A 13,052-nucleotide genomic window follows, 5' to 3' on the forward strand; every position below is an offset into this window, starting at 1 on the left:
GCATCGTCAGCGTCAGCAGCAGCGCACAGCGCTCGACGGGGGGCGGAGCTATAGCGCAATTTTAACTGACGATTGCGTCGCTCCTAAGTGAAAAATCCCCCCCAAAATTTTACCTTCATGGTTTATAAGGTTCCCGCATCCGTATATGAGCGTCTTATTGAATTCGACAGACTCTTCAGCTTCCCTTTAATAAAGAGACGCTCTGGACAACTTGTAGTTCTGTAATATCACACTTAATCTAAACTTAATATCTGTCTTCAGTGCTTTTTTAAGGGCAATGCGTTTTGGCAATGCAAATCGTCTTTAAGAATGGGTGTTGCAGAAGTGAGGGCCACGCACCTCTTTTTTCCAGCCTCCGGGCATCCGACTTGGAGCTCTGCTTGGGCAGCCTGGGTTTCGCCACCTTCTCGCCACTCTTCTTAGTGTCCATAGAGGTTTGTGCCTTGCTGCTACCCTCAGACAACCTCCGCTGCTCTCCGTGCCTGCTGTGGCTCCTCTTTGAAGAGTCGCTTGATGAATCACGATGACTCTTGCTTTCGGATTCTCTCTGAGGCGCTCGAGGAAAAGCCTGCACCATGGCACAGGAGTGCCTTTCTTAGGCAACTACTGCGCTTGCACTAGGGCCACATTTACTTGTTATAACCACAAAAGAGAAAAGTGTGATGCCCTCCAGAGTACAGTTCCCCACCAATTAAATTCCAGAGTTATTGACCACTCACGTTTGCTTGATCACTCACGAATGCGAAAAGCACCGAAAGGCATTAGCCATAGGGAAAAGGCATCGCTACAAAATCGCAGCTCATGAATTTCGTGCTGAAATATCACTGCTGGTATGCCAGTGTGACGTCAGAGATCTCAAAGTATTTTCTCGTATCTGGGTCTATTTGGCACAAGGAAAAGTTCGCAAACTTTATAGCTGACATAGGTTTCAGAAGTATTTACAGGACAGCTAACCCCCATAAAGTTGAGTCGCTAACTCCTTCACGATGCAATGCAGTCCTGCTTTAGAAGTGAACAACAAAATAAATCTGCATAGATGATGTTAAAATCTATGTTGAACTGGTGTAGTAACCTTAGGACAGCATCAATACCTGTGACTTGTTCTTGAGCCTTTTTTGGCTTACGTAAGAGTAGCTATTTTGCTATTGTAAAAGCTTAATTTACTGATGCAGCTCAACATAATATTCCTGTTTGATGTCCTTTCCAAACAGTTTAAACATTTTCTTCTTCACAGTTAATTCCCATTAAATGAAACTTTGAAACTTTTGAACTGCCACAAAAGTTCAATGAAATCTCAGAAATGTGGGAGAAAGAGGAAAAGCTTACCACACTGCCCTTCTGATCACTGGGCATCTTTTCAATATTAATTGCTTTCAAAGTCTTGACGATCCCATCGTAGAAGATTACAGCGTACAATTCTGGAACAAGAAAAAAAAAAGCTAACAACTGTCACAGTTCTGACACATACACATTTTATTGGCACAATGCGTATGCTTTTATCGTGAAAACAAACACATGCACACATGTGAAAAATATCCATGGCAGAATGAGAAATAGAGTACATACCGTCTTCTTTTACCTCCAGTATTTTTGCAGGGTACTTCCTGCGGTCGCCCCACCTTGCTAGCACCTCCTCTCCTTTTTTGTATTCCTGTAAAAGAAATTGAATGTAAAACGTTTCAGTACAGGTAAATGCTGATCACTGAAGTACCCATCTACAACAAAGGAGAAGTTGAAAGTATCAAAATTTGCCACATCAATGTCACATAAGAGGAAGCTTTAAAAAAAATTAGATTATGGGGTTTTATGTGCCAAATCCATTATCTGATTATGAGGCACACCATGGCGGGGGACTCCAAAAATTTCGACCACCTGGGGTTCTTTAATGTGCACCTAAATCTAAGTACACAGGTGTTTTCGCACTTTGGCCCCATCGAAATGTGGCCGCCATGGCTGGGATTTGTTACCACGACCTCGTGCTTGAAAGCCCAACACCATAGTCACTAAGCAACCACGGCGGGTAGAGGAAACCTTAGCTTGGGGGCTCCTACTAAATTCATGGCAAAGGAGGAATTGTTTTTCTCCGAAACTCGTGCGTTAAATTTGATGCGGTTTGTTGAATTTAAAAGAAAACGTTAGAACTTAGTGACTGTTGGCAATGAATTTTTGATTTAGACAGTAAATTTTCTAATAAGTATAGATGAAAATTGCAAATTTTCAGAACATGAAACTCAAGTTTATAGCTCTGTAGCTCATGAATGAAGAAGGATATCACATTTTTGTAAAGTGCACCTAATAGTACATCTAAAGCCGACAAAATTGATGTATTATACATGGCTCTCATATAAACCCCTAATATGTTAGTAGAAAGTTTGCAAAACCCTTGTAAGCAATGTAACAAAATCACGTCAGATATAAATTGATGTATTAAATTTGTCTGCTTTGGATGCTCAAACAGATGCAGTTTACAGAACTTCGATATCTGTTCTCAGTACAGAGCTATGAATATGTAAGCTTCGTGCTTCTACTTTTTTAAAGCTTATGAATTTTTGAAAATTCCTTTAAAAACATTTACACTTTAAGTAAAAATCCCGCTTTCAATAGAATTTAACTCAAATGCAAGAAATTTCATTAAACTTGGCCCTGTGGTTATTTTAGAAAAAGTGTTCCTTTTTACATGTTTTTGAATAGGTGGCATCGGTATTGGGCTGGAGCTAAAGCTTCCTCTTAACATACTGAGTTTCCCCTTATTTTGTCATGACACTCGCCACAATCTCATACATGCCTACAAAGTATCTTAGAATCAAGTTACCATTCTACTGCCATTGGTACTCCCAACTGCACATGCACAGGATTTAATGACCAGTCTAGTCTAACATTCCTTTTTGCCGTCATTTCGATACAAAATATACAAAACCATCGCATCGTATGGCCACATACACAAAAACAAAAGTAACACAAAATGAAGAAAGCAAATGCTATTGCAGGTCACAACAGCAAAGTAAATGTGTTAGATAGGAAACAAAAATTGCAAGTACAAGATAAAGGGGCAGACGAGCAATGCAAGAGTGAGCACTGTAAACCCTTTTCAGGGACCACTCTTAGCAGCTTCAAAGTGTGCTAGTAGCACATTAGGTTCAGACCAGGATAGGAAGAAGCGCAAGTTTTGATATTTTGTTGTACCTTGGCACAACTTGTATGCTTGTTTATAGACATATATTGCTATGATGTAGATGACCCAGTAGCCACCTTTTGTAAAGAGAACTTCCAGGAAGAGGCGTGCTACCATGATAAAAGGCAGTGCTCAAATAAGGAGTTAACAGAGAGACAAACTGAAGTCGTCAGATATGTGCTCACCGATTTTCTGTAACGGTGCTTCTTCACTTCCTTGCGCGTGTGAAGGTTAGCTGCAAGCCGCAGCCGTGGACTATCCATGGGAAGCCATTCGTCATAGCGAGAGCTCCAACCCTCAAAGTGGATGAGCACGTCGCCATCCTCTTCATCAATGCTCACAACCTTAGCAGCATACCTGCAGCAAAAGAGTACCAAGGTACACATCAGGAAAGCTGCTCGGTGACATCACTATGGTTTCTAATGAGGTGAGAAGATTAACTTGGACCAACAAGTGGATAGCCACCTCAAAAGCCCAAATCCAGAAAAAGCCTAAACCTTCCAGGAGCAATCAAACGTGGGTGAACAAGAGAAGCCTCAGCCTAATGTTGTGACAAGGGAATTTGCCTATGCCAGGGCAACAACTGTTTTCCTTGGCAGGGTTTAGATACCTGCCTCTGCCAAAGGGAAGGGAGCCTAAGTGGGTACAAAAGAACAAAGGGGGGATTAGTTGTGGCACTGATATCCAAAGATTTGGCTTATCCAAACCGAGAAAGCAAAGTTGCATTGGGGAATGGAAGTCCTATGTGACCTCATAGACCACAATGCTTGTGTACAGAGGTTGTCACCAGATACTGTCACAGAAGCAGAAACTCTTGTTCATGAACTGGAATGTATATCAGTTTATTCAATAGCAGACTTTGTTCCACTGCATAACATAACTGCAGTGGGGTTATATTTCTGCATATTAAACCTGATGGTTTAATATGCAGAAATAATGACAGTAACACAATTAAGTATAGTCTGCCATTACAACACGATGCATAGCAATTACCAGCTGCTACCAATTGAAAAATCTGCTGGAATGCAAAGTGGCCTGACTATGCAACCACATTTACACAACCCAGCAATGATATGCACGAGAAAGCAGTGGCAATCCCTGGGAAGCCCTTGGTGACATTTAATATCACAGGTGAGCATCACCAAATGATTTTTTTTAAAGATCTAGATAGACTTGACCATTCACTTTCCATGTTATATTTTCATATAGCCTCTTAGGAAATGGATAAAAGCATTAGAAATAGATAGGGAAAATAAAAACAGCCCACTAGTAGCTGCCATCATGATTTGCAAGCCTACTTTGTACCAAGCTATAATGTTAATCCCATTTGGTTAACACGCCGAATCGGTGAACAACATATAGGCATTTTTCCATTCTCTGCTCGACTCTGAATGATTAAAATGTGGTGGCTGTGCGTGCTATATATGTGGTACATATGTGCCTGTATACTATTTGGCACAAACTTTGTCCACAACAGTCCTTATTTTTCGTTCTCGGTATTGCACCCATGAACGGAAGCTAGTGTGAGTGGTGCCACATTGCTAAAAACTGTAACCTGAAACATGTAGCAGATGTTAAGATGAATGGAGGAGTGACCATTTGAATGTGTGCTGCACATGTCAGCTTTGTAACAGTTGTTTCTTCTGGTGACACAAGTCAAGCAAATGTGTTTGTGCACCCTGAGTTTGTATATATATTCAATTGTCTTCCAATTAAATATCTGTTGATAATCTGCACTCGTGTTTGACTAGCGTTCCGATTTCTTCTTTCTTTTTCGCAGGTTCCAATATGCCGAGCAACATATGCAAATGTTCTCAAAGTTGGGTTCATTAGTTTTGAAGCAGATTGGTCATCAGCTGCTTTAAACATCTGGTGGCAGCAATAAACAGCACATTCGGAAGAGGAAGAACCAATTAGTGTGTTTAACGTGCTACAGTGCAAAAGGCCAACATTCGTAAGGTGCTCATTGATGGAAAACCATTTCTATGTGTATATTTCATCCTTGCAAATGCTTTGTTTACAAATTAAGTCCAGGTTCCACTGTGATGTTTGCACTCGAGAGCCAGTGGTGCTAGTCTGCCATACAGGTGTACAACCAATTTCACCGCATGCAGAGCCGAAGTGTCACAACGAAACAACAAGAATAATTGGGATACTCCATGTTGATCACGCACATTTCTACAAGACATTGGCGTTATTCAGGCAAATACGTCATGCGCCTTATGTTTGGTCATCGTGGTACTAAGTTCATTAAACTATGAAGCTGCAAAGCTCGAGACACAGCAGTCAATTGGGTACAAACAAGCAGACATGTATGCACTTTGAGCAGCGCAAACACATCCAAGTTGTTGAATCTGCAGCTACATAGTGCTGCACACATGCAAATGCATCCCCTTTCAAGTGTACTGGCGAAACCTTAACTTCATCGCAGCACTTTCACACCAGGCAAGCCTTGAGAAAGCCAAATAAAGAATCTGATCAATGCAATAGAAATAACTTGCGAAGCAGCTTGATCTGTGCAAGCTGTCACAGTGTTTTTGCCTGCAGGTACACTGGCTATGGACAACATAACACTCAAAGCTCTGGCAGGTATATCACCATCGTGTACATTACATATACATTATTGGCGAGACAAAGAGCTCCGATTTCTGTGCTAGAACTCGACATAAAAAGGAATTTGCCCACGAAACCAGCCTCAAAAGGCTTCTAAGTCGAAGCAGGCAGCCAACCCAAAGTGGCAAAGCAAGTGCGCAGTTACACTGCCGAAAAAACACAAAAATAATCCATTTCTGCCAGTTTCATAGCATTCCATCATTGCTCCTAACACAGCACATAATAAACAAGCCTTGAATGCAATAACAGTCCATGCACGAACACCCATCAACAATCCCGTGTAAGGGCCGCATCTTGTCAAAATTGTGAAAAAAAAAAAAAAAGGCAGCCCTTACATGAGTCCATGCGGTCGGTACCTGATGGTGTAATATGCAGAAATAATGACAGTAACACAATTAAGTATAGTCTGCCATTACAACACGATGCATAGCAATTACCAGCTGCTGCCAATTGAAAAATCTGCTGCAATGCAAAGTGGCCTGACTATGAAAACCAGACTAAAATGTGGCCTGCCCACTGAACCATTAGGCAGCGGATATTATGATGGCATTCCCTAGGCATCTGCAAGCGAAATTTGTATGCCTTCTGCAGCCGTCCACATGTTAGTGTTGTTAGAGGTGCAAACTCAAAAAACTTGTTTGAACTACATCATCTTTCCTCTTGCAGCAGTGAAGTGTGAGAGTAACAAAACGAGTGTCTAGGTAATGCACATATCACTGCATGAATTCTCCTGAAAAAGCGGAGAATATTGCAGCATGCTAAAGTTAATCATGTAAATGTCAACCAGAGCTATTTTGTGTGCTTACATGCTAAGCTTAGCAAAAAGCAAAACAGACAAATGTGCACAGTCAACGTCCTGTACTGTTCAGCTTTAAGTGCAACATATATCTTGCTGTTTTAGAGCTACGACCTTTATCACATGCTCCTTTGTGGCACAAGCATGCATGTTCTAATAATATGAGGCAACACACGCATTTTTTTTGGTAGGAAGCCGGAGGTTCAAGCAGTCTAAAAAAAACACTATGCTACCTGGCTCTGAACTTGCCTTCCAGATGCGTTATCAAGAAAGAAAACCTTGTCCTCCATAAGTGTATACAGACTTTTATGCTGTTAACATGTTACTGCCAGCGTTTGCTCACCACGACGATCATCGGTGCACGACTTTTAAACATGAATAAATGCTCGGCTTATGCTTTGGCTAATCGTCTCCTGTGTTCGATTACATTAGTGACTATGTGCACCGTTTTCACACGCTATACTATACCAAATTTCGGTTAACTGTTAGCTGTGGTTATTGAAAATCCGGTACAGAGAGACCAAGCCAAGCACTACAATGCTTATGAGTAAACTTTGAAACCCATACGGCATATCCCTTGCCCTGTAAAAACATCGGTCTACCTACAGAGGACAAAAGCGTGCCTCACGAGAAAGGCCAGCAAAATAGCTTTCGCATTCGAAATATCGTAACAATTAATAAACATCTCGTATACTAATTGTTCGGGAATAGCGCTATGAGAAGCGCCGTTAAATGATTACCAGGCGCAAACACGCACACACTAACGTCGATTAAAGGAGACAAACGGTGCAAGACCTACTATGGAACAAGCTCGTCGTCTTTGTCGAGTTTAGTGTTAGCAGCGCTCGAGGACGAGTTGCAGGCATCGCCTTGTGGTACAGCGTAGAACTACATTACGTTTGGCTAACAAGCTATTCTGCCAAAACCCGTTTTCTTTCGCACATTTTTTCTTGCTTCTATTGCGAGATTGCAGATAAGGTGCAACGAACGAGCCAGTCACAGCAGCTCACCATTTGTCCTGAAAATCTCTCGCCTCAACACGAGTCCCAGGAGTGTAAACTGGCACAGCACGGGAACGCCTCCGCTTGTGGCCACTGGTGCTGCCGGCGCCGCTCTCGGCATCCAACTCAGATTTGTCGTTCGAAGTTTCTGCGCACCATGTCTTGTTCACATCGTCTTCGCTTCGGCTCTCACAGTGTCGAGACTGTTCATTGCCGATATTTTTTTTCACACAAACGTCGGCTTCAAGAATACAAGCACCTTGTTTCGCATCCTCATCCAAAGCAGACACTGTCGACACATCCGCCTCGTGCTCGGCGCGCGGGCTTTCGGACGCCACGCTGTTGGGCGCCTTGGTACAGTCGCCGTTACCGTCGTCGCTTTGATCGCTGTGTCGTGTCGAGTTGTCGTTGCTATCCAGTGTGTTTTCGCCAACAGCTTCGTTCGCCGTATCGTCAGTGCAGCACTGGCTCGACGCATCGGACGACCGGCTTTCCTCCATGTTTTCTGCGGCACTGCCTGCGCTGGACTCCGTAAGGAGCTCCAAGCGGCCAGAAAACCGAGGAGCGATGCTTTCGGTGCTCTCGACGAATCCATGATTAGCATCGCACGACGATTCTTCCATCATACTGAAGCACCGTTGACGTCTGTCCAACTATACAACAAACGAAGCCACCTGTCAGTCACAATGGCATTGGATCATAACGGCGCACAGACAAGAGTGCAACAAGAAGCTGCAAGGCGTTACGTATCCGGCAAGAAGTGCTTCTTTGGTCGGCTATCGGTAAGAGATGCGAACGGGAAACAACTCATCAAAGTCGGCATTACTGCGGTACACAACGTGGTGCGCACTAACGGTCATTTGGTCTTGTATAGCACCGACGTCTTCCAACACGAAAGTTGGTCAATAATCGTTCAGGGTCTTGTCATTAACCTACACTAAACAAAACAAATGGCGCGCACAAAGTCAACCACAAGATCCGACAGCTAGCGCTGAGCAAAAGCACGCACGGACGACGGAATACCGCCATGACACAATACACGCAATTTTTGCGTTTTATTAGAGCGTACTAGATTGAGTTAGTGGATAGCGCGGGCTTTCCGCTGAAGCGTTTTTTGTTGAACTGCTGGTGGCGCCACTGTCTCCTTCACCTGAATGAGTGACCTCGTGCGCGCGTCGCGTCGGATACCCTATCACAACTGCACGAAGCTTGGACAGATGCTCTATTCTTATGTGTCTAGTTCTGCTACTCGGTGGCGAAAACAGTGATTTTATTCTCCATCAACGTGTTGCGGAGAAAACGAAGAAACAGCGCCGGAAACAGCGCAAATGGCGTAAGAACGATAGTGCGTCGTTGAGCAGACGACAGCGACTAGCCAACGCCTCCTTTATTACTAGCTGCCCGCCGCGTCGCTCGCTTCCCCATCGTAGCGACGGTTCCCTTAGTTCAGCATAAATTCCGTGAGCCGGCGCTCGTTTCCTTTTTAACTTCCGGTGGCGGCGGCAGCGGCCACAATTTTTGTAAGAAACTCTATGGCAGCGGCGGCCGAATGCTTCTGCCGGCGCTTTCGTAACGCCGATATGCACGGGCGTCTGTTAGCGAGCGTTCTCGCGGGCCTCCGAGACGAAGACAGATGCTATGGTAATCTCAGAGGCTGCAACAGGTGAGCTAAGTTGCAGGCGTTCGCCATAGGAGGCGCTCGTTTCCTTTTGGCGGCAACGAGCGCCGCCTATGGCGCTCGTTCTGCTATAAATTAGCAAATGGCGATTGGAGGATTGGTGGCTCAAAAGCAGAGAGGTGACATAAGGTTAAAAGGGTAGGAAGACGTATTTAAAGAAAATCGAGAAATTCAATAACACACAACACAGATAAAAATAAAAGGCAAAATAAAAATCTGAGCATGGTGGCAACTGCCATCGCCCCGTTTCAAAGGGGACGCTCCTACCTTCCATCCACCCATCCATCCGGAGACGAGAAAAGAGAGAGAAAACGAAACGAGTTTAGCGGACAACGCGGCAGGCATCTAGTAAGACTAGCCTTAAAGCGTGTTCGTCGGTCATCATGGAACGGTATCTGGATAGCGCAGCAAAACAAGGACAGAAGAAGAAACGAAGACTAGCGCTTGCCTTCGTCTTCGTTTCTTCTTGCGTCCTTGTTTTGCTGCGCTCTCCAGATACCTTTCCATAATAGCGACTAGGCCCATGAGCTCACCTCCAATGAGCGCAACCCCGGAGCCATTGCCGGAGCTTCAGAATAAAGCGATGGCAGCGCCGCCGCAATTTCAACGTTTTTTTTTTCATCACTTTTAGCCACGGCGTCCGCTCGATCCACTTTCTCATACGGCCTTCTCATTCTCGAGTTTTGTCATTACGCAACTACTAATAAATGAAATGTAATAAGTTTTTGAAACAAGTAATTGCTAAATTAATTTAAAATAAATTTAATGCTTTATAAAATACCGCAGAAAGGTGGTTATTTTTTGTATTAGAGTGCAACATAGAGAATGCGAAACTGCTTTTCCTCATTACAGGCTCATTTCGCAATGCGCTATCACGTGGTTGTAGTAGTGCGTTTTTTTTTTGGTGGTGAGCTTGGTTCGCAAACAAGATTTTGCCTTCATGACTTTGTTTATGTGCTAGCTATCACCGTGTATCAATTGTGCCGACTAGAGCTCGAATGCGACTAGTAAACGAAGACTTACTCGCTTGGTGAGCAGTTACTATTCTTGCGTTACCCTTCTTTAAGCCTAATTCACTTAGTGGCCTTGGCACCAAGCAGGCGTCAACAAATATCGTCACTCTGAGTGCAACACTGTCGTTACTGTTTTGACAGCAATGCTTGCCTCATAGACTTGTGTGTTTGTTATCGTTTGACCTCAAACTGTGTTGATGTGTGCTATAAAGCTTGATCAAGCACTCGGAGGAACGACGTTTTTGTAACTTTGCTTTGTGTTCTTTGTCGATCTTTGTACTACGTAGGTAGTACGTTACCGAAGTTGCTGTACCGTTTGTGTGGTGTCTGTCAGCATACCCTACTGCTTCGATTTCAAAAGCAGCTTCACTTGACGATCGCATCAACACTCGGCTAAATCGAGCCACTGTAGCGTCCGTAACTGCTTACTATGACACCTGTACGCAATCTCGACGTATACACGGAAGTGTTTTGGAAATCCCCAAGTTCTCTTGCGGCAGCGCTGGCCCTTCCTGGCATCTGACTGGTTGGGAATGACTAAATTGGATGAGGTGCATTCGCTAACAGTCGGTATTGTCAGAGTACTATTTACGCTGATTTAGTTTCGATAAGCAGCTTGTCTTCCTCCGTCTGTCCGCGGCGCTGTAAAAGCGCGTGCCGTGTTTTTTTATTCGCGGCCTGATAAGGGAAGCGCCTGGTCGGTGATCATTTACTGCGACTGTTTAGTGCGGCGTAAAACAATTGCATTCCACTGCTTTTACACGTGAGTGTGTATATATATATATATATAGTCTCGCAGTAGCATTGTCTTTTCGTGAACGCTGCTAGACGCGCCAAGAAAGGAATGACTCATGTGAACGGTGCACAGCGGTAATATAAGAGCTTCTGGGCCGTTTAAATGATTGAGGTCGAGTGGCGTGCGAGTCTAGTTTCACAGCAACAACTACATTCTGAGCATTCGTCATTTGTGCCCGTTAATTTGAACCAGGGTGGTGTGAGCACAGAACATTGCAGTGCAGCGTAAAATATCATCTATACGTTCTTATGTTAATAATTTGGTGGGCTGGAAGTGAAGGCAAGAACCATCTTGCAGGGTTCTGAAACACTTTTCAAGCCCTCTCCAATATTGCAGCTTTAGAACTATATGTTCTGAGAATTAGCCGATGTGCACACTGATCTCTATTTCTGTCTTCCTTTCCCGCTGTGACTTTGTGGCTCTGTGCACCAATGCAAAAGTGTCATAAAGGGATACTGAAAAGAAAAGTAACTTAAACAGTATTAGTTAATAGCCACAAAAGATGTAATAACAAAAGGTGGGTGGCAATGCAACCTACAAGTTCCCACGCCAGCTCGTTGTAACATTGTGGAGCTTGACCACAGTCTGCTCAAGCATAGTTAATTTTTTATGGGTAAAGCTGGACTGCATTGTGTAAAGACAACTTAGAAAAATACAGGAACCTTTATTGAGCACCAGTGTCCAAAATATGAAAAAATTAGGGGTGTGTGAATAGTGATTTTTGAAAATGAATCGAATATAGAATACTTGTTGAGTAGTTTCCGAATAATGAATAGCCGATATCACAATTAATACAAAATTATGTTCACTTCCCAGTATTCTTAAAGTTAGTTCTGTCATTACATAGTATGTTTTGTGCTGCAAAGTGAAAATGACAACGGAAGACAGAAAAACCGCGTTCGCCGTGGCGCTAGACTGACTTCATCGCATGCGCCGGAGCGGCTTCGGAACGTCGGGGAAAAGGGCTGTCGCTGAATAAACAGGCGCAATGTTGCCATTCTTGTGTGAGCGTTATTGTGTTCCTGGCCATCCGGCTGGATGCCGTTCCTGCCCGGTAGCAGTCATAACAGTTGAGTTATAACAGTGGCGACAAGCAACGAACCAGCACCATGATGATGGCGAACACTCCTGCCATGGTGTGCCAAGTTCCACTGTTCGACGACGCCAAGGACAAGTGGTCGTCATACTACATCAGAGTGATGTTATAACTCAACTGCTACCGGGCGGGAACGGCATCTGGCCGGATGGCCAGGAGGATAATAACGCTCACACAAGAACGGGAACACTGCGATCATTTATTCAGTGACAGCCCTTTTCTCCGACGTTCCGAAGCCACTCCGGTGCGTGCGATGACGTCAGTCTTGCGCCATGGCGAACGCTGTTTTTCGTTTTCGCTTTGCAACACTCTTCCCTCCTTAAGGTGAGTACTGCTGTACGGATTTTCTTATACGGGTCGATCTACGAAGCACAGCTGGTTGATCTTGCGAAAGTTGTGCTGGCACAGGACTGTATCGAGTACGGACTTGATCCACGTGACGCTGAAGCTCACCTTCTGCCGTTATAATGGTGATCATTCGGGATCCTCTTGTTTCTTTTACTATGGCTGGCAGCCACCTTTCTCCCTCTCCAAAGTTGCGAGCCCAAACAGGAGTGCACTGGTTCATCTTGCTTTCTTGATCTGCCTTTGGACAGATAGAAAAGGTTATGGGTGGTGGAAGGCACGTGTCCAAATGAGAACAGATCTGGTATCACAAAAGTCGTTGAGACGGTGATCGTCCATCATCCAGGGGCATTCTACGGTAACTAAAGAGCAGTTTAGCCAATCACTCAGCCAAGTCATTTGACTGAACCTTCTTGAGGCCATCTTTCAGCGTCTGCACGGCGCGTTCAGCAAGCCCGTTCAATTGGGGGTGATATGGTGCTGTACGAAAGTGCTTGATGTTATTTCCTGTCAGAAACTTTGTGAAAGTCTCTGACATGAAA

General features: G+C 44.1%; 2 protein-coding genes across 6 annotated transcripts in view; one reads left to right on the plus strand and one right to left on the minus strand.

The window, feature by feature from the left end:
• Positions 1 to 8,639, minus strand: part of LOC142572236 (PHD finger protein 20-like) — a 47,639-nt gene extending 39,000 nt beyond the window's left edge. For 3 of the 4 annotated variants that reach the window (XM_075681205.1, XM_075681206.1, XM_075681204.1), the window contains exons 1-5: positions 7,592 to 8,639; positions 3,358 to 3,529; positions 1,567 to 1,651; positions 1,327 to 1,418; positions 340 to 568 (exon numbers count right to left, since the gene is read on the minus strand). In XM_075681205.1, coding sequence (XP_075537320.1) covers positions 340 to 568; positions 1,327 to 1,418; positions 1,567 to 1,651; positions 3,358 to 3,529; positions 7,592 to 8,208 — 1,195 coding nt within the window. In that variant the 5' untranslated portion in view covers positions 8,209 to 8,639. Of the gene's footprint in view, positions 1 to 339; positions 569 to 1,326; positions 1,419 to 1,566; positions 1,652 to 3,357; positions 3,530 to 7,380; positions 7,530 to 7,591 lie in introns of those variants that run through there. The other variant, XM_075681207.1, reaches the window with a different exon arrangement.
• Positions 8,640 to 10,114: 1,475 nt separating this feature from the next.
• Positions 10,115 to 13,052, plus strand: part of gzl (godzilla E3 ubiquitin protein ligase) — a 54,965-nt gene continuing 52,027 nt past the window's right edge. Inside the window, exon 1 of one of the 2 annotated variants that reach the window (XM_075681208.1) lies at positions 10,115 to 10,290. The gene's annotated coding sequence lies outside the window, so the exon portion shown is untranslated. The remainder of the gene's footprint in view (positions 10,291 to 13,052) is intronic. The other variant, XM_075681209.1, reaches the window with a different exon arrangement.

This window comes from Dermacentor variabilis, chromosome 2 (assembly GCF_050947875.1).
Source record: "Dermacentor variabilis isolate Ectoservices chromosome 2, ASM5094787v1, whole genome shotgun sequence".
NCBI lineage: Eukaryota > Metazoa > Arthropoda > Arachnida > Ixodida > Ixodidae > Dermacentor > Dermacentor variabilis.